The sequence below is a fragment of the Vigna unguiculata genome, chromosome 4, assembly GCF_037176805.1.
Source record: "Vigna unguiculata cultivar grain cowpea cultivar isolate G323 ecotype 2 chromosome 4, ASM3717680v1, whole genome shotgun sequence".
NCBI classification, from domain to species: domain Eukaryota; kingdom Viridiplantae; phylum Streptophyta; class Magnoliopsida; order Fabales; family Fabaceae; genus Vigna; species Vigna unguiculata.
Window position 1 is genome coordinate 6228316 of NC_140795.1, and position 17893 is coordinate 6246208.

Consider the following 17893-nt stretch of genomic DNA (forward strand, 5'->3'; position numbering starts at 1 on the left):
CAAACATCACAATTCACTATAAGTCACGAGTTTTTTCTTTCTCAAACTTATCTCTTACAATACTATGTTGAATGGATTTACTCATATCTTATTTTCAATCAATTTTATTCAATTTTTTAAGTGTAGGTTTTAATTAAAATAAGTTTTAATTATTAATTTTATTTCTATATTTAAGGTTTACTTTAGTCTTTATATATTTTTTATTTAATTGATTTCAAAAATGTTCTAAATAGTCAATCGGGTATAATTCGTTAAATTATATTAAAATCATTCGAAAGATGTCACATGTCAAAATTTATATCATCTGTTTTCTAACTCATTTGGTTTGATATATGGTATTTTTTAGATTTTGTAATATTTCAAATTTTGACATATGATTTTTTTTCAAATGTAATTAATGTGTATATAATTAAATAGTGAAATTGACTTTATTTAATTAATATTGAAGCTTGATTGAATAAAAATAAAATATAGAAATAAAAATAAAACTTAAATATAAAAACTAATATATTAATTAAACCTCAAGATAAGAAAAGTGAGTTTCATCGTGTTATTTACTAAAGATATCAAATTCACACTTTGGATCATGATTTGTGTTTAAGTGAGTTGGATGGAACCTAAACATTATAAATTGGAATTAGGGTATGATCATTGAAGAATTTATATATATACATATATATATATATATATATATATATATGTATATATATATATATGTATATATATATATGTATATATGTATATATATATATATGTATATGTATATATATATATATATAAATATGTATATATATATAAATAAATATATATATATATATATATATATATATATGTGTGTTTTTTAATGTATACCTAAGCAAATCCTTGTTATAAAATTATTTGCAATATATGGTATAGTTCTATCAAAAACCACATTAAATTGACCCCAAAAAAATAATAATAATCGACTGTACTTTCTAGAAACGTGGTCTATACAGTATATTCTTTAGAGAAGGAAAAGAAGAACTTTGATTTTCAGTTTCAGATTGGAGAGCTTGCATGCTAAAAAGAATTGGAGTGGAAAAATCACAAAAGCATTAGTAAAAGAAATTGAAAAAGGATGGCACAAATCAAAAGCTACCACCACATGACAACATACTTTGAGAGGTACAATGAATATTTTGAAATTGCCCACCAAAGTTTACCACTAAAATACAAAAAGTGATGTACAATCTCATCACACATTTTAATTTTTAAACCTCAACCAATTCAGTTTTTCAAATGTGTGATATTTTCACCCCTTTATCAATTGTTAAATAATCAATAACCTTTACCATATAATCTATATATGCATTAGTCTTACTCAATTATATTTTTATTTTATTAAATATGATAATGTGAATATTAAGGAGGTATTCTCGATGAGTTTGGATTAAATTTTTTGTATTATTTATCTGTTATTTTTCAAAATACATTAATTATTATGTTTTAAAATATATTAATATTAAGATTAAATATGATTTTGTCCCTAAACTTTCAGTAAAAATTGAAATTAATCCATTTTTGAAACTTTGATTCAATTTAGTCCCCCAACTTCAAAATTGTGTGGATTTAGTTCTTTTAACCAAATTTTGTTAAGTTTATTTGACGTTTTAAATATGTTTCATGATAGTTTCTTAGCTAATATTGAAGCAAAAATATGTCAAACGGTGTAAACATATCAAATGCTACATGAAATACGTTTGAAAATAAATTTAATAAAATTTGCTTGAAAGGACTAAGTTCACGCAGTTGTTGAAGAATTAAATTGAATCAAAATTTCAAAGAAAGACTAATTAAAAATTGAGGGACTAAAAACATATTTAACCCTTAATATTAATATTTTTTTAAAGTTAAGTGAAAAAACTAAAAAATAAAAAATTATTGGAAAATCCAAAATCTATTATTGACAAATAAGTGATATTTGATTTTTTTTTTGAATAAAAATTATTAGAGAAATTTTGTATAAGTAATGATATAATTATTTATTTATTTTAAGAAAATATAATGTAATTGATATTAAAAGAAATGATGAGAACGGTAAAATGGTAAATAAGAACAATGTGAAGTTCCCGGGACCTTCACATGTGCCGTTACAGAAGGACAGGCTTTTCTGCCTCTCTGGCTCGCAAGTTGTGCCTCTCTTCTTCCCTTCCCGCTTTCTCTTTTTTCATTTGGGGGCACATATGGAATTACCAAAATACCCTTCTTTCATGGAAATATCCCATTCTTTATGCCCTTTGGTCCCACTCTTTTCTTATGCTAACAATGCATGTTTCACCAAATGAGTGAGGATTTATTGCCATGGACCTTATATATTTGGTTGGTTGGGCAAGAAAATAAATAAAAAATTCTCTGTATTAATTTCATGCTAACTATGCATGTTTCACCGAATTAGGGGTTATACATACCCACATACATACATGCTTCAATTGTGCAACATTTTGATGTGATTTTTCTCAAGAACAACTAAGAAAAATGATGTAACAACAAAAACTTGACACCTAATGTTCTTGGATCTTATCCTTTATTGGCACATGATCAATTGACATATGATGTTTGTTTTTTAACCTATTCTCAACAAATTTGGTCATCAAAGAAAAAAACCAGTGGCATTTCTGTAGTAACCCACATCATCAAGTGGCAATTTTTTTAAGCTTCAGTACTTAAACCCAGAACCCCTCTTCTCTCATCACCAAAACTGTAACAAAAAAAAACACAACACAATCACAAAGTTACCTAAACCAAACCCACTTCCTTTTTTCTTTGTTCTGTTGCCATGACCACAACCACAAGGCACAGTTACAAACTCTCTCTCAAAAGAGCCACAAAGAGAACAAGAACAAGAACACCAAGAGGGAGAAACCAAAATCTCACCACCACAATTGACCCCTCCAACCATGAAAAGTGCCACAAAAAGTCTCAGAAACTGTCGCAGAAGCTTGAGGCTTTGAAGAACCTCATTCCGACAACGAACACCACCGAAGAAGAGGCTGTGAAACCAGACCAGCTGTTCAAGGAAACTGCAGATTACATCGTGTTGCTGCGGACGCGTGTGGTGGTGCTGCAGAAACTCATCGAGTATTATGGGAACGACAGCACCCAGAACGATGATGAACATGCTTTGTTGTTATAGTAGCTTCCCTTTCACTCTCTTTTATTCTTTTGCGCTTCTTCTAAATGTTTTTGTTTTGTCCTTTCGTTAATGAAAAAGAAAAAGCAAAGATCTTTGGTCTTCTGGGGTTATTTATTTTTTTGGGGTTTATGATTTTTATTTTCACTAGATTTGGGTAGGGACTATGGTAGAAGAGAAATTTGAATGGGGAAATGGAGAAGGAAAGGTTGGGAATTTCAGAATTTGTAAAGGAAATCCAATGCATGTAATGTAACCATTTTTATTCTATTTTTCTTCTGTTTCTTTCTTTCACATTTGGTTTTCTTCGTTCTTCCTCCATTGCAAAAGGTAAAATTGCTACTATAAATTATAGATTTTTTAACATCAGTAGCTGTTTATTGCAAATTTTATAAGCAGTTAAAAGAATGTTTATTTTTTTTTTGTCAAATGGGAATTTTAAGCACTTTTTCTTTGATTAAAACATTGATTTAGGGGTAATGATAGTGTATTCATTTCTAAATGAACTTTTTATTTTCAGAACAGTGGTTCTTGTTTTCTTTTGGCAGCAAGTATGCCAGAAACACATGGAGCTTGAATTTGATGCTTGCACTGTTACATTTAGATGACTCATCTTTAGAAAAATTAAACTTGTATACTGGTGGTTATTACACTGTACTGTAGTAATTACACTCTGTTAATAAAAATCATTGAACTAAAATATAGCTGTCTAAGTACTTTTATACTGTTCATTAATTAGGGTTAACCTTTTTCTGATAATTTTGCATAGTGGAAATCTACATTCAATGTAAGAAATCTTCTCACAGTTAAGAGTCAGAATTGTTTGCTTACAAATCAAGTTAAACATTAATTCTAACTGAAAAAATACTATTAAAAGAAGTATCTTTAAGTTTTGAATTTTTGAATTTGAAAATATTTTAAAAATGTTTCTTTAGTTTTGCAAAAAATTCAGCTCTTAACATTTCTATTTTTACATTTGATAAATTAAATATTTACAAATTTAACATTTGCTTATTTATTTTCATCCCATCTCTACAAGGTTGATTCTTTTTAGTAATTTTTGAGATATTATTTGGATTCTTGAAATGCTATACCAATTTATATGCTTTTTAAGTAACAAAAATAATATAATGATAAGATGAAATCCAAAATAGTAAAAGAAGTTGGAATCAGAAGAAAAAGTTCACAAAAAAGTATCAAATAATATAAAAAATGAAGTTGGAATCAGATGTAAAAGTTCATCAAAGGGTAAAACAATATTTAATTCTTAAAACTTAGTGTAAGACCTTCCATGATGCTAAACACAGGTTTTGAGTTCCAATGAAAGCGTGACATATCTTTGTGTTCAGGTGGTGAGCAAGTGACACGCATACAGTCTCAAAAAAGAGAACTTTAAATTAATTTCAAATCTTAAAAAGGAATTTTAAATTTAAAAGAATTAAATATGTTTTTTCTCCTTAATTTTGAATGATTTTTTAAATTAATTTATTTTGAAACTATAAACCAAGTCCTTCACTTTTTGAAATACGTAAATTTAATTTTTTTAATCAAATTTTATTAGATTTATTTAATGTTTAGTATGTATTTCAGAATTGTATTTAAATTTTTTATACTGTTTGATATATTTTTACTTTAATATTAAATAAAATATTATTATGAGACGTATTTAAAATATAAATAAACTTAATAAAATTTGATTAAAAAATTAAATTTAAATATTTCAAAAAATAAAGATTAAATTAATCTAAAATTTTAAAATAGATTAATTCTAAAATTCGCTATAAATTAAAAGAAAAAAAACATATTTAACCTAATTTAAAATAATATATGAAGTGAGATTTATAAAAATTTATATTTATTATATATATATATATATATATATATATATATATATATATATATATATATATATAAGTGTGCAGTGATGTTCATTTAAGAGGATGGAGGTATTGCATGGGAGGAACAGAGTCACAGTGATGTTAGTCTCTCTCAGAGAAAAGGGTTGGGAAGCAAAGTAGAGAGATTGAGAGTTACAGAGACAGTGAGTGCAGGTAGCTATGTGTAGTGTAGCTGCATCAATCTGCAAGGAATTATGGAGTGACATGCTCTCTCATCATTCTCACTCTTCATTTTTTCAGATAAAAATATCTGAGTGACATTGACACCTATACCACCTTTTTCATCATTCCAAATTATCTTAATTACCCATAATCTAATTAATCACACACCCCACTTTTCTTATTTTATTCAATTTTAGTGAAATCTTTTTATTTTTCTTATTTACAATAATTAAATTTAAGAGTGTGGAGAAGGGTGAGTGAATCCAATGACATTAATAATAGCTTTTGCATGTGAACATGGTATGTGCGGTTGTCATGACCATGACATGTCGACTCAGGGAGTGAATGAAGGCATGTGCAAAAGCCCAACATCCAAGGGTGTGAATGTAAAATCTCCAAACTCACTAACAATTGTGGCTTCAAAATCCCAACTAATTAAACCAAAAATGGTTTGCAAACATCATGTGGGTTATCTATTTTTCACAATCTACTTTGTCCCTTTTGTTTGTGGATTTGTGTGCATCTTCATTTTGTTGCCATTGTTGTTTCATTCACTGACATGCACACTGTTTGCTATAGGAAACCTATTAAACAAATATTAACTATGTAGTGCTGCTTTGTCCACTATATTTTTATCCATCAAAGGAATTTTCTTTTGTCCTATGTGTGTTGGAACAAAGAAAATAAAATAAATTATAACCTACTTCTAGATACAATTTGCAAACAATACTAATCAAAAAAATTAAAACAAATATGTGATATTGAGTTAAATTTTAAAAACCTAATAATTATTAATAAACTCAAATGTATATTAATAAACTAATTTTTTAACATTTCTCTTCATCAAAATTTGGGATAAAAATTATCTATCCTACAACACATATTCAACAAGGGAACATTCATACATATTCATGAATCCAATAAATAATTACCATTTCAATCGAAATGTAAAGTTTAACACATATTAACCTCAATAAAAAATTTAATTGGACACCGAAAGTTATATGTAAACAATCACATGTAAATGGAAATGTAAAGTTTAACAAACTATAACATTAATAAAAAAATAATTATATAAAAAATTGTCAAACAACAGAAGCTCACTACCAAAGAAGCAGATTTGGTCGGCAACAAGTCCAACAAGTACAATAAATTCTTCGGAGAACAACCTTGAATTTAAAAATAACAATAATTTTTCACATTAACTTTGTTTGTTTTTTCACATAACATTTTAGTAATTATTTTATAACATTTATTTTTTCTTTAGTGTGTGACCTTGTGCAAGGAATAATCAAAGATTTAAACATCAAGAGATTTGATTGGAAGTCAAGACAATGATTATGACTAGATCAATACCTATATATTAATTGTATGTTGTTTGAATGCAGCTTGCTTGTAGTTGTAGTTATTAGTGTTTATATAATATACTTTTATCCCAGATTTGAAGTCATTTCACGAAAGAAAAATTATTAATTGGTATATTATTTTTAAGTTTTTATTAAAATTGGTATTTTTATTTTAAAATTAAATGATGAAAATAAATTTATTATTGGAAAATTATTAATTATTATATAATCATTTAAAATTTTATAATTTTTTATTGTTTATTTAGGTTTATAAAATTGAAGTTATTTTGGAAAAATTAACTTTTTAAAGTTTATATTTTGCAACACCTCATTTAAATTTGTATTACGTTAATATTTTAGTGAGTAATTTTTTTTTAATTTTATATTTTAAAGATTTGTCTTTAAATAGTTTTATTTAAAATAAAAAATATATACAAATATTTGTAAGTATCCATGAGTACATGTTGGTATAATAAAAATTCAAGGATATTTTTTCAAGATACTTGACAAGTAAGGAAGTGAGTAATCAATTTTTTTTTTTCAGTGAGGCGGGTAGTGGGTAGGCACTACCCATACTTGACCTGATCTAATGTCATCTCTAGTAATTGCGAGCTTAAGGTTGAGGCAAGTCGGCCCAAACTTGGAGTCAAGGCAAACCGACCCTGGTCGAAAGTCGAGATGATTTAGTCCTGGCCGAAATTCGAAACGGGTAGGATCGAGCCTAGGGATGGCAAAAATACCCGTGCTCGCGGATATCCACGGATAAAATCCGCGACGGATAGTTAATACCCGCGGGTAGCGGGTATTTATTACCTGTGGATAGCGGGTATTTATTACCCGTGGGTAGCGGGTATTTTAATACCCGCTTATAAACGGGTCGGGTACGGGTATCATACTATCCGTACCCGCGGGTACCCGTTACCCGCAAAAAAATGAAAATGAAAATGAAAATTTAATTTATATTTTATTAAGTTAAATTTAATTAAAATTAAAATTAGCAGTATATTTTATTATGTCAAATTTAATTATAATTAAAATTTAATTCAATTTTATATTTTATTTTTATAATTCTATATTAAAAAATTTATAAAATATTAATTTTTTAAATATTTACGGGTATCGGGTATCCACGGGTACCCGCGAGTTTTAAAAATATTCGCGGATATTTTTTAAGCAGATACCCGACGGGTAAACGGGCGGGTAGCGGGCAGATTTTTTTGTGGCGGGTCGGGTTGCGGGTAGGCACTATATGTGCCCGACCTGACCCGTTGCCATCCCTAATCGAGCCGAAGTTGAAATAAAGCGGCCTAGATTGAAGGTCGAGCTAAGGTTGAAGGTCAATCCAAATCAACCCAAGCTAAAGGACAAGTCGGGGTCAAAGGTCAACCTAGGTTGACCCAGACAAAGGTCGAGTTGGGTTGGGTCTAGACTGAAGGTTGAGTTATATCGGCCTAAATCATAGGTCGAGTCAGGTCAACCTGAGTCAAAGGTTGAACTGGGGCTAAAGGTCGAGCTGGGTGAGTTTGAGGTGAAGGTTGAGTTGAGTTGGCTCGAGATCGAAGGTCAAGCTATGTCAGCCCAGATCGATGGTTAAACAAGATTGCCTAGGTTGAAAATTGAACCGGGTTGGCCCAGGTCGACCCAAATCAACTAGAACCGATGGTTGAGCTTGTTGGCCCAGGCCAAAGATCAGGTCAGTGTCGAATGTTGAGCTAGATCGACCCTTTCCAAAGCTCTAAATAGGAAGACCTAATTTGAAGATCATGCTAGGCCTACTTTGGCCGAAGGTTGAGTCGAGTTGGTCCAAGACAAAAGTCAAAAAGGTTCAACCCATGCCAAAGGTTGAGATGGGTCGGGCCAGACCGATGGTTTAGTCCAATTGGCCCAAGCCGAAGATCAAGTTGAGTCGACCCGCGTCGAGGGTCGAAGAATGAGACAAGTTGGCCTCAGTTGAAATAAGTTTGTCTGGATTGAAGGTTGGAAGAGTCAGCTTGAGAGGAAGGGTAAAGTTGTTTGCTTTTTCTTATGTAAGCTTTTTGGCCTTGTGGAATTTTTTATCTTGACTCATGTGGAATTCGACAACTTGTGAAATTTCAATTCCATTCCTTTTTTAGTGAATTTCAAATTCTATTGTTTTTTATTTGAAATACCTTCTTAAAATTTCTAAATTTCAATTTCTTTTTAATTATCTCATCCAAACAACTTGTTCTATCTTAAAGAATTTCAAATTTACAAAATAAATGAATTACACTCTTAAATTGGCTCATCCAAAAACACTATTAAGTAAATCTAATGGTTGTAAACTACTTTTATGTGTCACTTTTAAGTGCATGTGAATGTTGCAACTACTTCATATCTCTTTTCAAATTTCTTAAACATCTAATGCACTAAATAGAAGATTAAAGAAAATAAATATATGTAATCATAGGATTAGGGCTCACACTAGATGTAATCTTTTGTTTAGTCTAATCATTATACTTATGTTTTGAAAATTTTATACTTCTAAGATCTAAAAAAAGTCTCTTTGTATTCAATATTCAAGTGTTTTTTTTGTTTGTTTCCTTAAGAGGAAACCTTTGTTTATATGTTTTATAATTTATTCAAAAGTCATGAAGAATGGGTAAAAGTAATGTGAAAATAAAGAATTCTAATTATGAATATATTAGTGTGAGCATAAGTATAAAATTCTTTCATTTGGTTCTTATCTTAGAGGAACTTCTTCAAGTAACAAATGTCCATGGCACATGTCATTTTGATTTCGATCTAAAGGTGGTGTTTTCTAATCCCTCTTGTAATCTTAATTCATTTTCTACTTTCATTTATAATTTGTCCTTATTTTTGGGTGTTTTGTCCATAATGTCGTAAGCTCCCATAGCAATCACAGAGAAAGGTTGTTATTCAACATCAAGTTGATGGATCTATACCCTCCAAGAAACACATAAACGCTAACCCAAAAAGAATGTGATTCTTAACGAACTAGCACCTAAAGCAGGAGCAACTTACGGAACTGAAAACAAAATATAGGTGAATGAAGATGAGGCTATAATAGAGACTAGTGTGGAACCAAAACTTGGAAATAGAAAAGGAACACAAGAGAGCTTGAGTTTCAAGTCCTACTTACCCGGTGGGGGAGTGTTCAACAGATTCGGAGGGGGAAAAGCTATGCCCTAGCAAAGCTTGTTGCTTCAGCAGTGGAAGGGAGAAATGTTTCTGTTTTCAGAGAATGGGGCAGAGCGAGGGAGTTAGGGCTGGAAAAGGATTTTACGACACCCTATAAAGTGACCTTAGATCCAATAGACATGCCCTTAAACATCAAGAATAGAAAAGTGGGTCTTATAGAGACAACGATGAAGTATATAAATTTTATGTATGTTATTTTTCCTTTTCAAAATTATTGTAATCTAAAATTTGTGTTACAAATATTTACTTATTTTTTTACTAAACTGGTGTATTTTGTGGAAAACAGATAAATTTTAAAAAATTTACTTAAATGGAGTACGTTGAGCCACGACTTCATCTTTTATTTTGCAGGAATGATGAGTTCAGAAGATGACTTTAAATTTTAATTTTATCCTGAAACCCTAAACTTTAAATTTTAATTTTAAAATTAAAAATCGTGTTAGGAACCAGGCCTTCATCATTCAAGATATGAACCCACGGTTTTCAATTATTTTTATTTTTTGAAATTAACAACGGCATTCTTAATGCTGTACTTGTATGTCTTGTATGTAAATTTTTTAAAAAAAAAGTCGTTGCAATGATAATGACTTTTTTGGTAAAAAAATTTTAAGTAATTTTTTTAATTAATGTTAATGATCAATTTAAAAATTAAATTTACTCTAATAATTGATTTGTAGATTAATTTAAAAATTATATTAGTTATAAACATTTTTTAATTTATAAATTTATATCTAAATTAGTTATTATAATAATTAATTATTTTTTATCATTAAAATTAATTATTAATTAAAAATTTCTTATAATAACTATGCCTAAATTCTTTGAGTTTGATAAATCTCTTGAAGCATTCTCTTACCAGCCTCAGTGATCATAGATGGAGATGAATGTACTAATGCATCATCAACCTCTGATGAGGTTTTGAATAGTAAGAAGCACGTATTTTCTACACCTATAATTACAAACAATTAAACTAAACACCACAGTTTCATAACCTAAGCCATTATTTACAATCCATTATACTAAACACCACAGTTGCAATTATATCTCCTATGAGGAGTCCAATCCATCAGAAAACCACACCAGACAAATTTTAAACCCACATGGAAGTGCACTCTTCATCCTCCTCTTGTTTTTCTTTTGTAATAGATAAATTTAAAAGAAAATTGCAAATTAATATTTTATTGATATAATACTTTTTTTTTCTTAAATTATAAGACATGGTTTTATGATTTTTATTTTTATTTTTATAAGATTATTTTTAATAAAATACCCATAATTATTTTAGTTCATAATAGTAACTACCATGGATAATTGTAATTTTTTTTTCGTTCATACACTACAAGAAAATGTCTTATTAGTAACCAATTTTAGTGACTAAAAGTTGTTAGTCACTATAGTAACCAATTTAGATACCAATTTACAAAATTAAAATTTATTGATTACTAAAATAGTCACAAATATAAATAAAAAATTATAATTGGTCACTAAATTTGTCACTAATTAATTAGAGAACAATTTAGTAACTAAGTTATTTTGGTAGCTAAAACTTAGGTAACTAATTTTTAGTGACCAGTTTTCTTTGGTATCCAAAACTATGGTAGCTAATTTTAAAAACAAATTTAGTGACCAATTATAATTTTTTATTCATAATAGTAACTATTTTAGTAACCAATAATTTTTTTACTCTGTAAACTTGTATATAAATTAATAATTATAGTAACTAACAATTTTTGGTCACTAAAATTGATTACTAATGAAGTATTTTCTTGTAGTGGTACATCAATTATCTAGACATACTCTTAAAAAATATTATAATTACCTACAAACTTAATATATCTCTCTAATCTAACAAATTTTGTTAACAAGAGTGAATCAATTATAAAAGTTTTATACACAGAGAGAGAAATAAATGAATATGCATTTTTTATTTTGATAATTCGTTCAGCAGTATTTCTCTCTTTATTTTATCTTTGTGAATTGATTTTGATTGCAGTCATTTTCACCACAATAAAACAAACAAAACAAAGGGGGGAGAATGATTGATGATGAAAGGGCATTGATCCAGACAAGATGTAAAGAAGTTGTTACAAACTTATTATGAGGTTTGGGGATGTGGTTAGACATCAGTGGTCACTTGCTCAGTAGGTGTTAACTAGACAACTTGTGCAGTGGAGTAGTAACTATCACCAAGGATCTAATCTCATTGCAATGTAAAAATAAGGGTAGAAAAAAGAAACAAATTCAAACACTGTGTGGTCCCTGAGAAGAAAAAGTGAAACACATACCACACAGTGATACAGTGATGTTGAACAATCTGCATCACTTCTGATTGGTTCCTTTTCATAATTCTCTTTCTGTGTTGTTAACTTTTTATCCAGTTGATGAAGCTGTCTAGATTTTTGTTTGACAAACCACCTTGTGCAGTGCCAATTTGAATCTTCTTCTTCAAGTCTCTAGCCCTTGATTTCAATTCTTCATCATTCAAAATTTGTTGGATTTTGCTTCTGATTTCACCTTCTGTCATCATGCCACTCTCATTTGGTTCAAGCCCCAATCCCACCTTCCAAACATCACAAACATAGCTCTTGTTCAGGAACTGATCGGCAAAATAAGGCCAACACAACACTGGGATCCCATTGCTCACACTTTCCAGTGTGGAGTTCCAACCACAGTGACTTATGAAGCAAGCAACTGAAGAATGGCTCAGAATTTTCTTCTGTGGTGACCAACCCACCACTCTTCCACGTTCCACCACCCTCTCTACGAAACCTTCTGGATATGCAATTTTTGACTCTTCTGGTTGCACAACCCAAAGGAAAGGCCTGTTGGAAAGTTCAAGAGCCAAACGAAGTTCTTGGAACTGGGAAGGACTAAACTTTGTAAAGCTTCCAAATGCAACATATATTACTGAGTTTGGTGGTTGTTGATCTAGCCATTTCAGACAAGTTAGGTCTTGTGGCCAGAAATTTCCTGCAGAGTGGCCAAGCTGATTGCATGACAGAAGTGGCCCTATAGGTATGATCTCTGGAGCCATAGAAAATGCTGCAGACTCAAGTTCATGTGATGAATTGCAAAGCAGCCACTCAGTTTTCTTCATGGACTCTATGTTTTTTACCATGAGTTGGAAAATATGACTCTGAGTAGTCTTGTTCCCCACACAAACCCAGACAAGCTTTTCTGTACTCACTCTTGGCATTGTAGGGGATAGTTGAATGACCTGCTTTTCCAATGGAGTTCCTGGGTAATTTAATTGCTGAGTAAGACATGAATACTAATGATTATATTATTTTTGTGGGGAAATGTTAGATGTTAATATTATTTTAAGGAGGAGAGTTGAATTCAGAATCTGTCCGATCGTCTTTTCCAAACTCATCAAGTCAACCTTATAATTCTTAAATATTAGTGGGAATAGTTGAATCCACGATCTCTCTAACTTTTTCTTTCAACCCCGTGACCATTAAACTATCCTTATAAAGCCCATGTACAGATACGGATACAAACACGAAGATACAGCTAACTTGAAAAAGTATAGGACACAAGACGTGACATGTGTGTACATATTAGTTTCAAACTGTCAACTAAAACAAAAATGAATCTAATATATATGTCTAATATCCAAAAAACGAAAAGTAGTGATAATGTAAGATTTGTTCTATACTTTTATAATCTTAGTAGAAACTTATGTAATAAATTTACAAGTGTATGGGTCTTTTAGAAAATCATAGAATTGTGGTTATTAAGATTACGAGTCGGACTCATGTTAAAATCATGTCAAGACAAAAAAATGTCTTTCAAATTAAACATTTTATCAATAAGTGTATTCTACAAATATCGAACACGTGTCGATGTGGAAGACAGGACACGTGATCTATGAGACGTGTGTCCGAGCTTCATAACTTCTAACTCCTTGGGTACGGTAACATCCTGATTGTAGTTTCATTTCAGGGTTTATGAGCAAATTTTTATTGCAAGCCATATGCTAATTACATCTTATAAAACATCAATTTATGAAGCTCACAAGTGCTGGAAATTTCTTCATTAATAAAGGAGTGTTACATTTAAGCAATACTGTTTTCTTGTCTTCATTAATATGGCATGGCATGATACTACTTGATTACTCATGAAACTCTTTACAATGAGTAACTTGATTTGTGTAAGTAATGTCATTGAAAAAGAAAAGAAGCAAACAATAAAATCTTGAGCTGCAGAAGAATCAGAGAAGTATGAACTCACCATCATTGTCTATGATCCCAGTATCAATAAACTTTGAAATGCTGAATCCCAACACCAACTGTGCTGCTGATGCAGGACAGAAAGCTGCTCTTCTAATCCCCTTCTTCTCTGCAACATCAAGTGCCCATCCAATGCTCTGATCAGCAAGAACACATGTGATCTTCTCACTTTCTGATCCATTGATGCATTCAATCAGCTCCTCAACTTTCTCTGGCATAACCTTCAACACTGCCCCAGATGATTTCCCAGGCCTTTTCCTCTCCTCTGAGGATTCCATTCCATCAGAAATCCCCACCGGACAAATTTGAGATAGTAAACTATCATCCCCACATGGAACTGCACTCTTCATCCTGTCATGGTTTTCTTTGGTGTTCACAAATGTTATTTTGATACCTTCTTTGACTAAGATCAGTGAAAGCTCCATCAGAGGAATCACATGACCTTGTGCTGGGTAAGGTACAACCATCACATGTGGCCTTGCCATCATTATTGGTTTTCCTTTTGTTATGCAGATTCTATGTTTTCTTTTATACTAAGATTTTGAAAAACCTTTGAGGAAGGAGAATTTGATTCTACCATTGTCTTGTCTGCAACTACTTGTCTTCATATGTTATGGCATGTTCTTCTTTCAATTTGATTTTTCTATTGGAATTTTCTGCACTGTTCTTCTGTTATAAATCTTGACACAACAACGATCTTTATATTTAAAAATATATTAAAAAAATGTTAATATATCACCTTCAGTTATTTTCAACGTCTAGCAGAGGACCACATCAACAATTCCGAAGACACAATTCCAAACAAAAATCCATTTATTTTAAACTAAGGTAATGACCAACAAATTAATGAAAGATTTAAACAATTGCAATGGAAGAATAGTCATTTGAAAATTCCTCAAAATACATGTACGTCCCCATCAACTTAAATATTTTTCTTGGAATTATTGAGAAATGATTAAATGGATGATTCCAACTTTTGGTGTCAATTGCATGAACACAAAAGTTTTCCATCAAAGAAGTAACGTTAACACAAAAGTTTGATACTATGACAAAGGTGCACGATTTTTTCTGCATTGAAAACACTTCATTATAAATATGTTTGTAAATAAAAAATCATATCTATATATCATTATCTGACTTGAAAAAAATAACTGGGGCATTGATATAAAATGTTTCCAAAATGTTAACGTTCAATAATTATCCTTTGGTTAAATAAATAGATGACAGAATTTGTTTCTTTTGAATAATTAAGGGTTTGGTAAAGTCTTGTACTATAAATGATTTATTAATGATTGTGGGTAGCTGTAATATGAGTACATATATAGTTTCAAGATTAACAATTAATTATTATACATTTATTACGTAAAAGAATTGAATATACATTTATTTAACTTCATTTATCACAACAAAACGAGTATGTTTAAAAATAACTTGTGCTTGGAAGTATTTTGAATGTATACAAAATCTTTTATTAGAAACTAATCTTAAAAACAAAAAATAGTTAGTTATTATACTGATCAGTTTAAATATCAATTTACAAAATTTAAAATTATTAGTTATTAAAATAGTCAGTATTATCAATACAAATTTTAATTGGTCATTAATTAATTAGAGACTAATTTATAAACTAATTTATTTTGGTAGTCAAAACCTAGATTGTTAATTTTTAGTAACCAATTCTCTTTAGTATAAAAAAACACGTTACCTAATCTTAAAAACCAATTTAGTGATCAATTGTAATTTTTTATTCATAATAATGATTATTTTAGTAACCAATAATTTTTTATTTTGTAAATTAGTATATAAATTGATTATTATAGTTACTAATAATTATTATATATATATATATATATATATATATATATATATATATATATATATATTAAAAAAACTATAATAATTTTTATAGGCTTATATTATGAAAAAAAAAATAGTTAAGTACGTTTTTAGTCCCTAAACTTTGATCCAAATTTGGAATTCGTTCCTAATTGAAACTTAGATACATTTTGGTCTCTACACTTTAAAAATAAATCAATATAGTCCTATATTCATTCACTTTTAAAGTTTACTTACGAGAATTTATCAAAGTTTTGGACAGAGACGAATTCTAATTTTTAGTCAAAGTTTAGGAACTAAAAACATATTTAATAAAAAAGTTATGGTTATTATGTGTTTGATTTTTTTAAAGTATTCCTAAATATCAATACAATTTATTATATGTGCTTATAATTTTATAACGTGATGTCTAATATACAAAAGACAAGTTTAGATAATTATTGTGTCCTATAAAACAAAAAAAATATTATGTATCTGTCCTATTTGTTGTCATCCTAATTATGAGATGAATAAAATATAGATGGCATTATTTATAACCATTCACATTATAAAAAGTTATAAACTTTGAATAGTTGAAAATAAAATATAGAATTATAATAGAAGATTCAATTTTTTAACTGAGTTGCAAAACTTGAAAGAGAAAATAGGGGACCATTTTAACTATTCAATTATTGTTTAGTTGTCATTGCTTTCAATTTTCACTTAATTTAATCATATATAGAATATAATAATCAGCATTACAAATCCTATAAAAAATAGTTTAGCAGTACAATTGTGTTCTCCATCAAACAAGATAACCAAATCCTCGCTTTCGTGCATAAACTGATTAATTTGATGCACAATATAAAACTAATTGAAAAACAATATATGAACACCCAAGGTAATAAAAACTTGCTAAGAAAATTGTTTGTGTATTTTATTATGTTATTTTATTGTGTTGAGATAAACTATAATTATTATTAATTCTAAAGTTAATATATTTTTTAATATCTAAGTGTGAGAAAGAAAAAAATCTAAAGCATTATTAGATGATCAGTTTTTAGGATTTGAAAGATGAGCTGAAACAAAAAAATTATATATAATAATTTTTATCAACTAAACAAGATAATGTTATGTATATTAGAAAGAAAAATATATTTAGCTGAAAATTTTATATACATTTGTTACAAACTATAAAAATTTACGTGTTAGTAATTTAGCATCAATCCACTGGTGACCATGCATAGGCAGAGGTGTTTGGTTTTTCTTTTTCTTTTAATTATGAGTTCAAAAAATTACTGAATATTTATAATATTTTGAAAAAATAATTAGCTTATAATCTTATGTGTTATATTTACACTTTATGCCAAGAATAATAATTAATATTAGAATTACATAATATAAGAATTTCGGATATATAGTTAATTTTGTGTATGTTATTATTATAATTTTTGATGCATATAATGGTAGTATTTTTTTTAATATTTAATGAAGTTTTCAAATAATTTTTGTTATTTCTTTAAATTAATTTCTGTTCATTATTATTCAAGAATTTTATTATTGTTTGGTATATAAACATTAAAGAAAAATGTGTATCGGTAAGGGAATATTTCAGTAATGCAAAATTAGATTTTTTTTTCTGGTGTAGACACTGGTGCAAATTTGACATTTTACTTTGTCTTATATGTCTAGGTTATAGTGGAATCGAAGTCTATAAGGAGGCGATGTCATTTTTGCAATTTCTTCCAACTATATTGCCTCGGGTCTCTGAAAATCGTTGGAGTAAATGGACTTTAGGCCTCAGTTACAAAAGAACCAAAGCCTATAAGTAAGCCCAGTAAGCAAAATTTCAAAATTGCCACCAGCATCAACATTTTTGGCCTCGGATGTTTAGGGACCAAAGCAGTTAAATTAATTGAACTGAGGCCATAAAGCCTGTTAAATTCCCAAATCGCGAAACCCTTTCACTATTCATCGTCTTCTCAAAACTCTTTGCGTGCAAAACCCCTCTTCGCTCTCTCTGCCACCACCACTGTCCAGCTCCATCGCCGACCAGCTACCATCCATTGTCGTCGATTAAATCGTCGCCTCTCGCTACCGGTGAGTTCG

At 29.3% G+C, this 17893-nt stretch overlaps 2 protein-coding genes across 2 annotated transcripts; one reads left to right on the forward strand and one right to left on the reverse strand.

Moving 5' to 3' along the window:
* The first annotated feature begins 2705 nt into the window (after positions 1-2705).
* LOC114181664 (uncharacterized) lies at positions 2706-3421 on the forward strand. The gene has a single exon (XM_028068173.2). The coding sequence runs from the start codon at positions 2798-2800 to the stop codon at positions 3152-3154; it is 357 nt and encodes a 118-aa protein (XP_027923974.1). The 5' UTR covers positions 2706-2797; the 3' UTR covers positions 3155-3421.
* Positions 3422-11776: 8355 nt separating this feature from the next.
* Positions 11777-14551, reverse strand: LOC114181343 (UDP-glycosyltransferase 83A1-like). The gene is made up of 2 exons (XM_028067769.2): positions 13971-14551; positions 11777-12974 (listed from the first exon to the last, which is right to left on the reverse strand). Exons 1-2 carry the CDS (start codon positions 14455-14457, stop codon positions 12100-12102), a joined length of 1362 nt encoding a protein of 453 aa, XP_027923570.1. The 5' UTR covers positions 14458-14551; the 3' UTR covers positions 11777-12099.
* Between the last annotated feature and the right edge of the window lie 3342 nt (positions 14552-17893).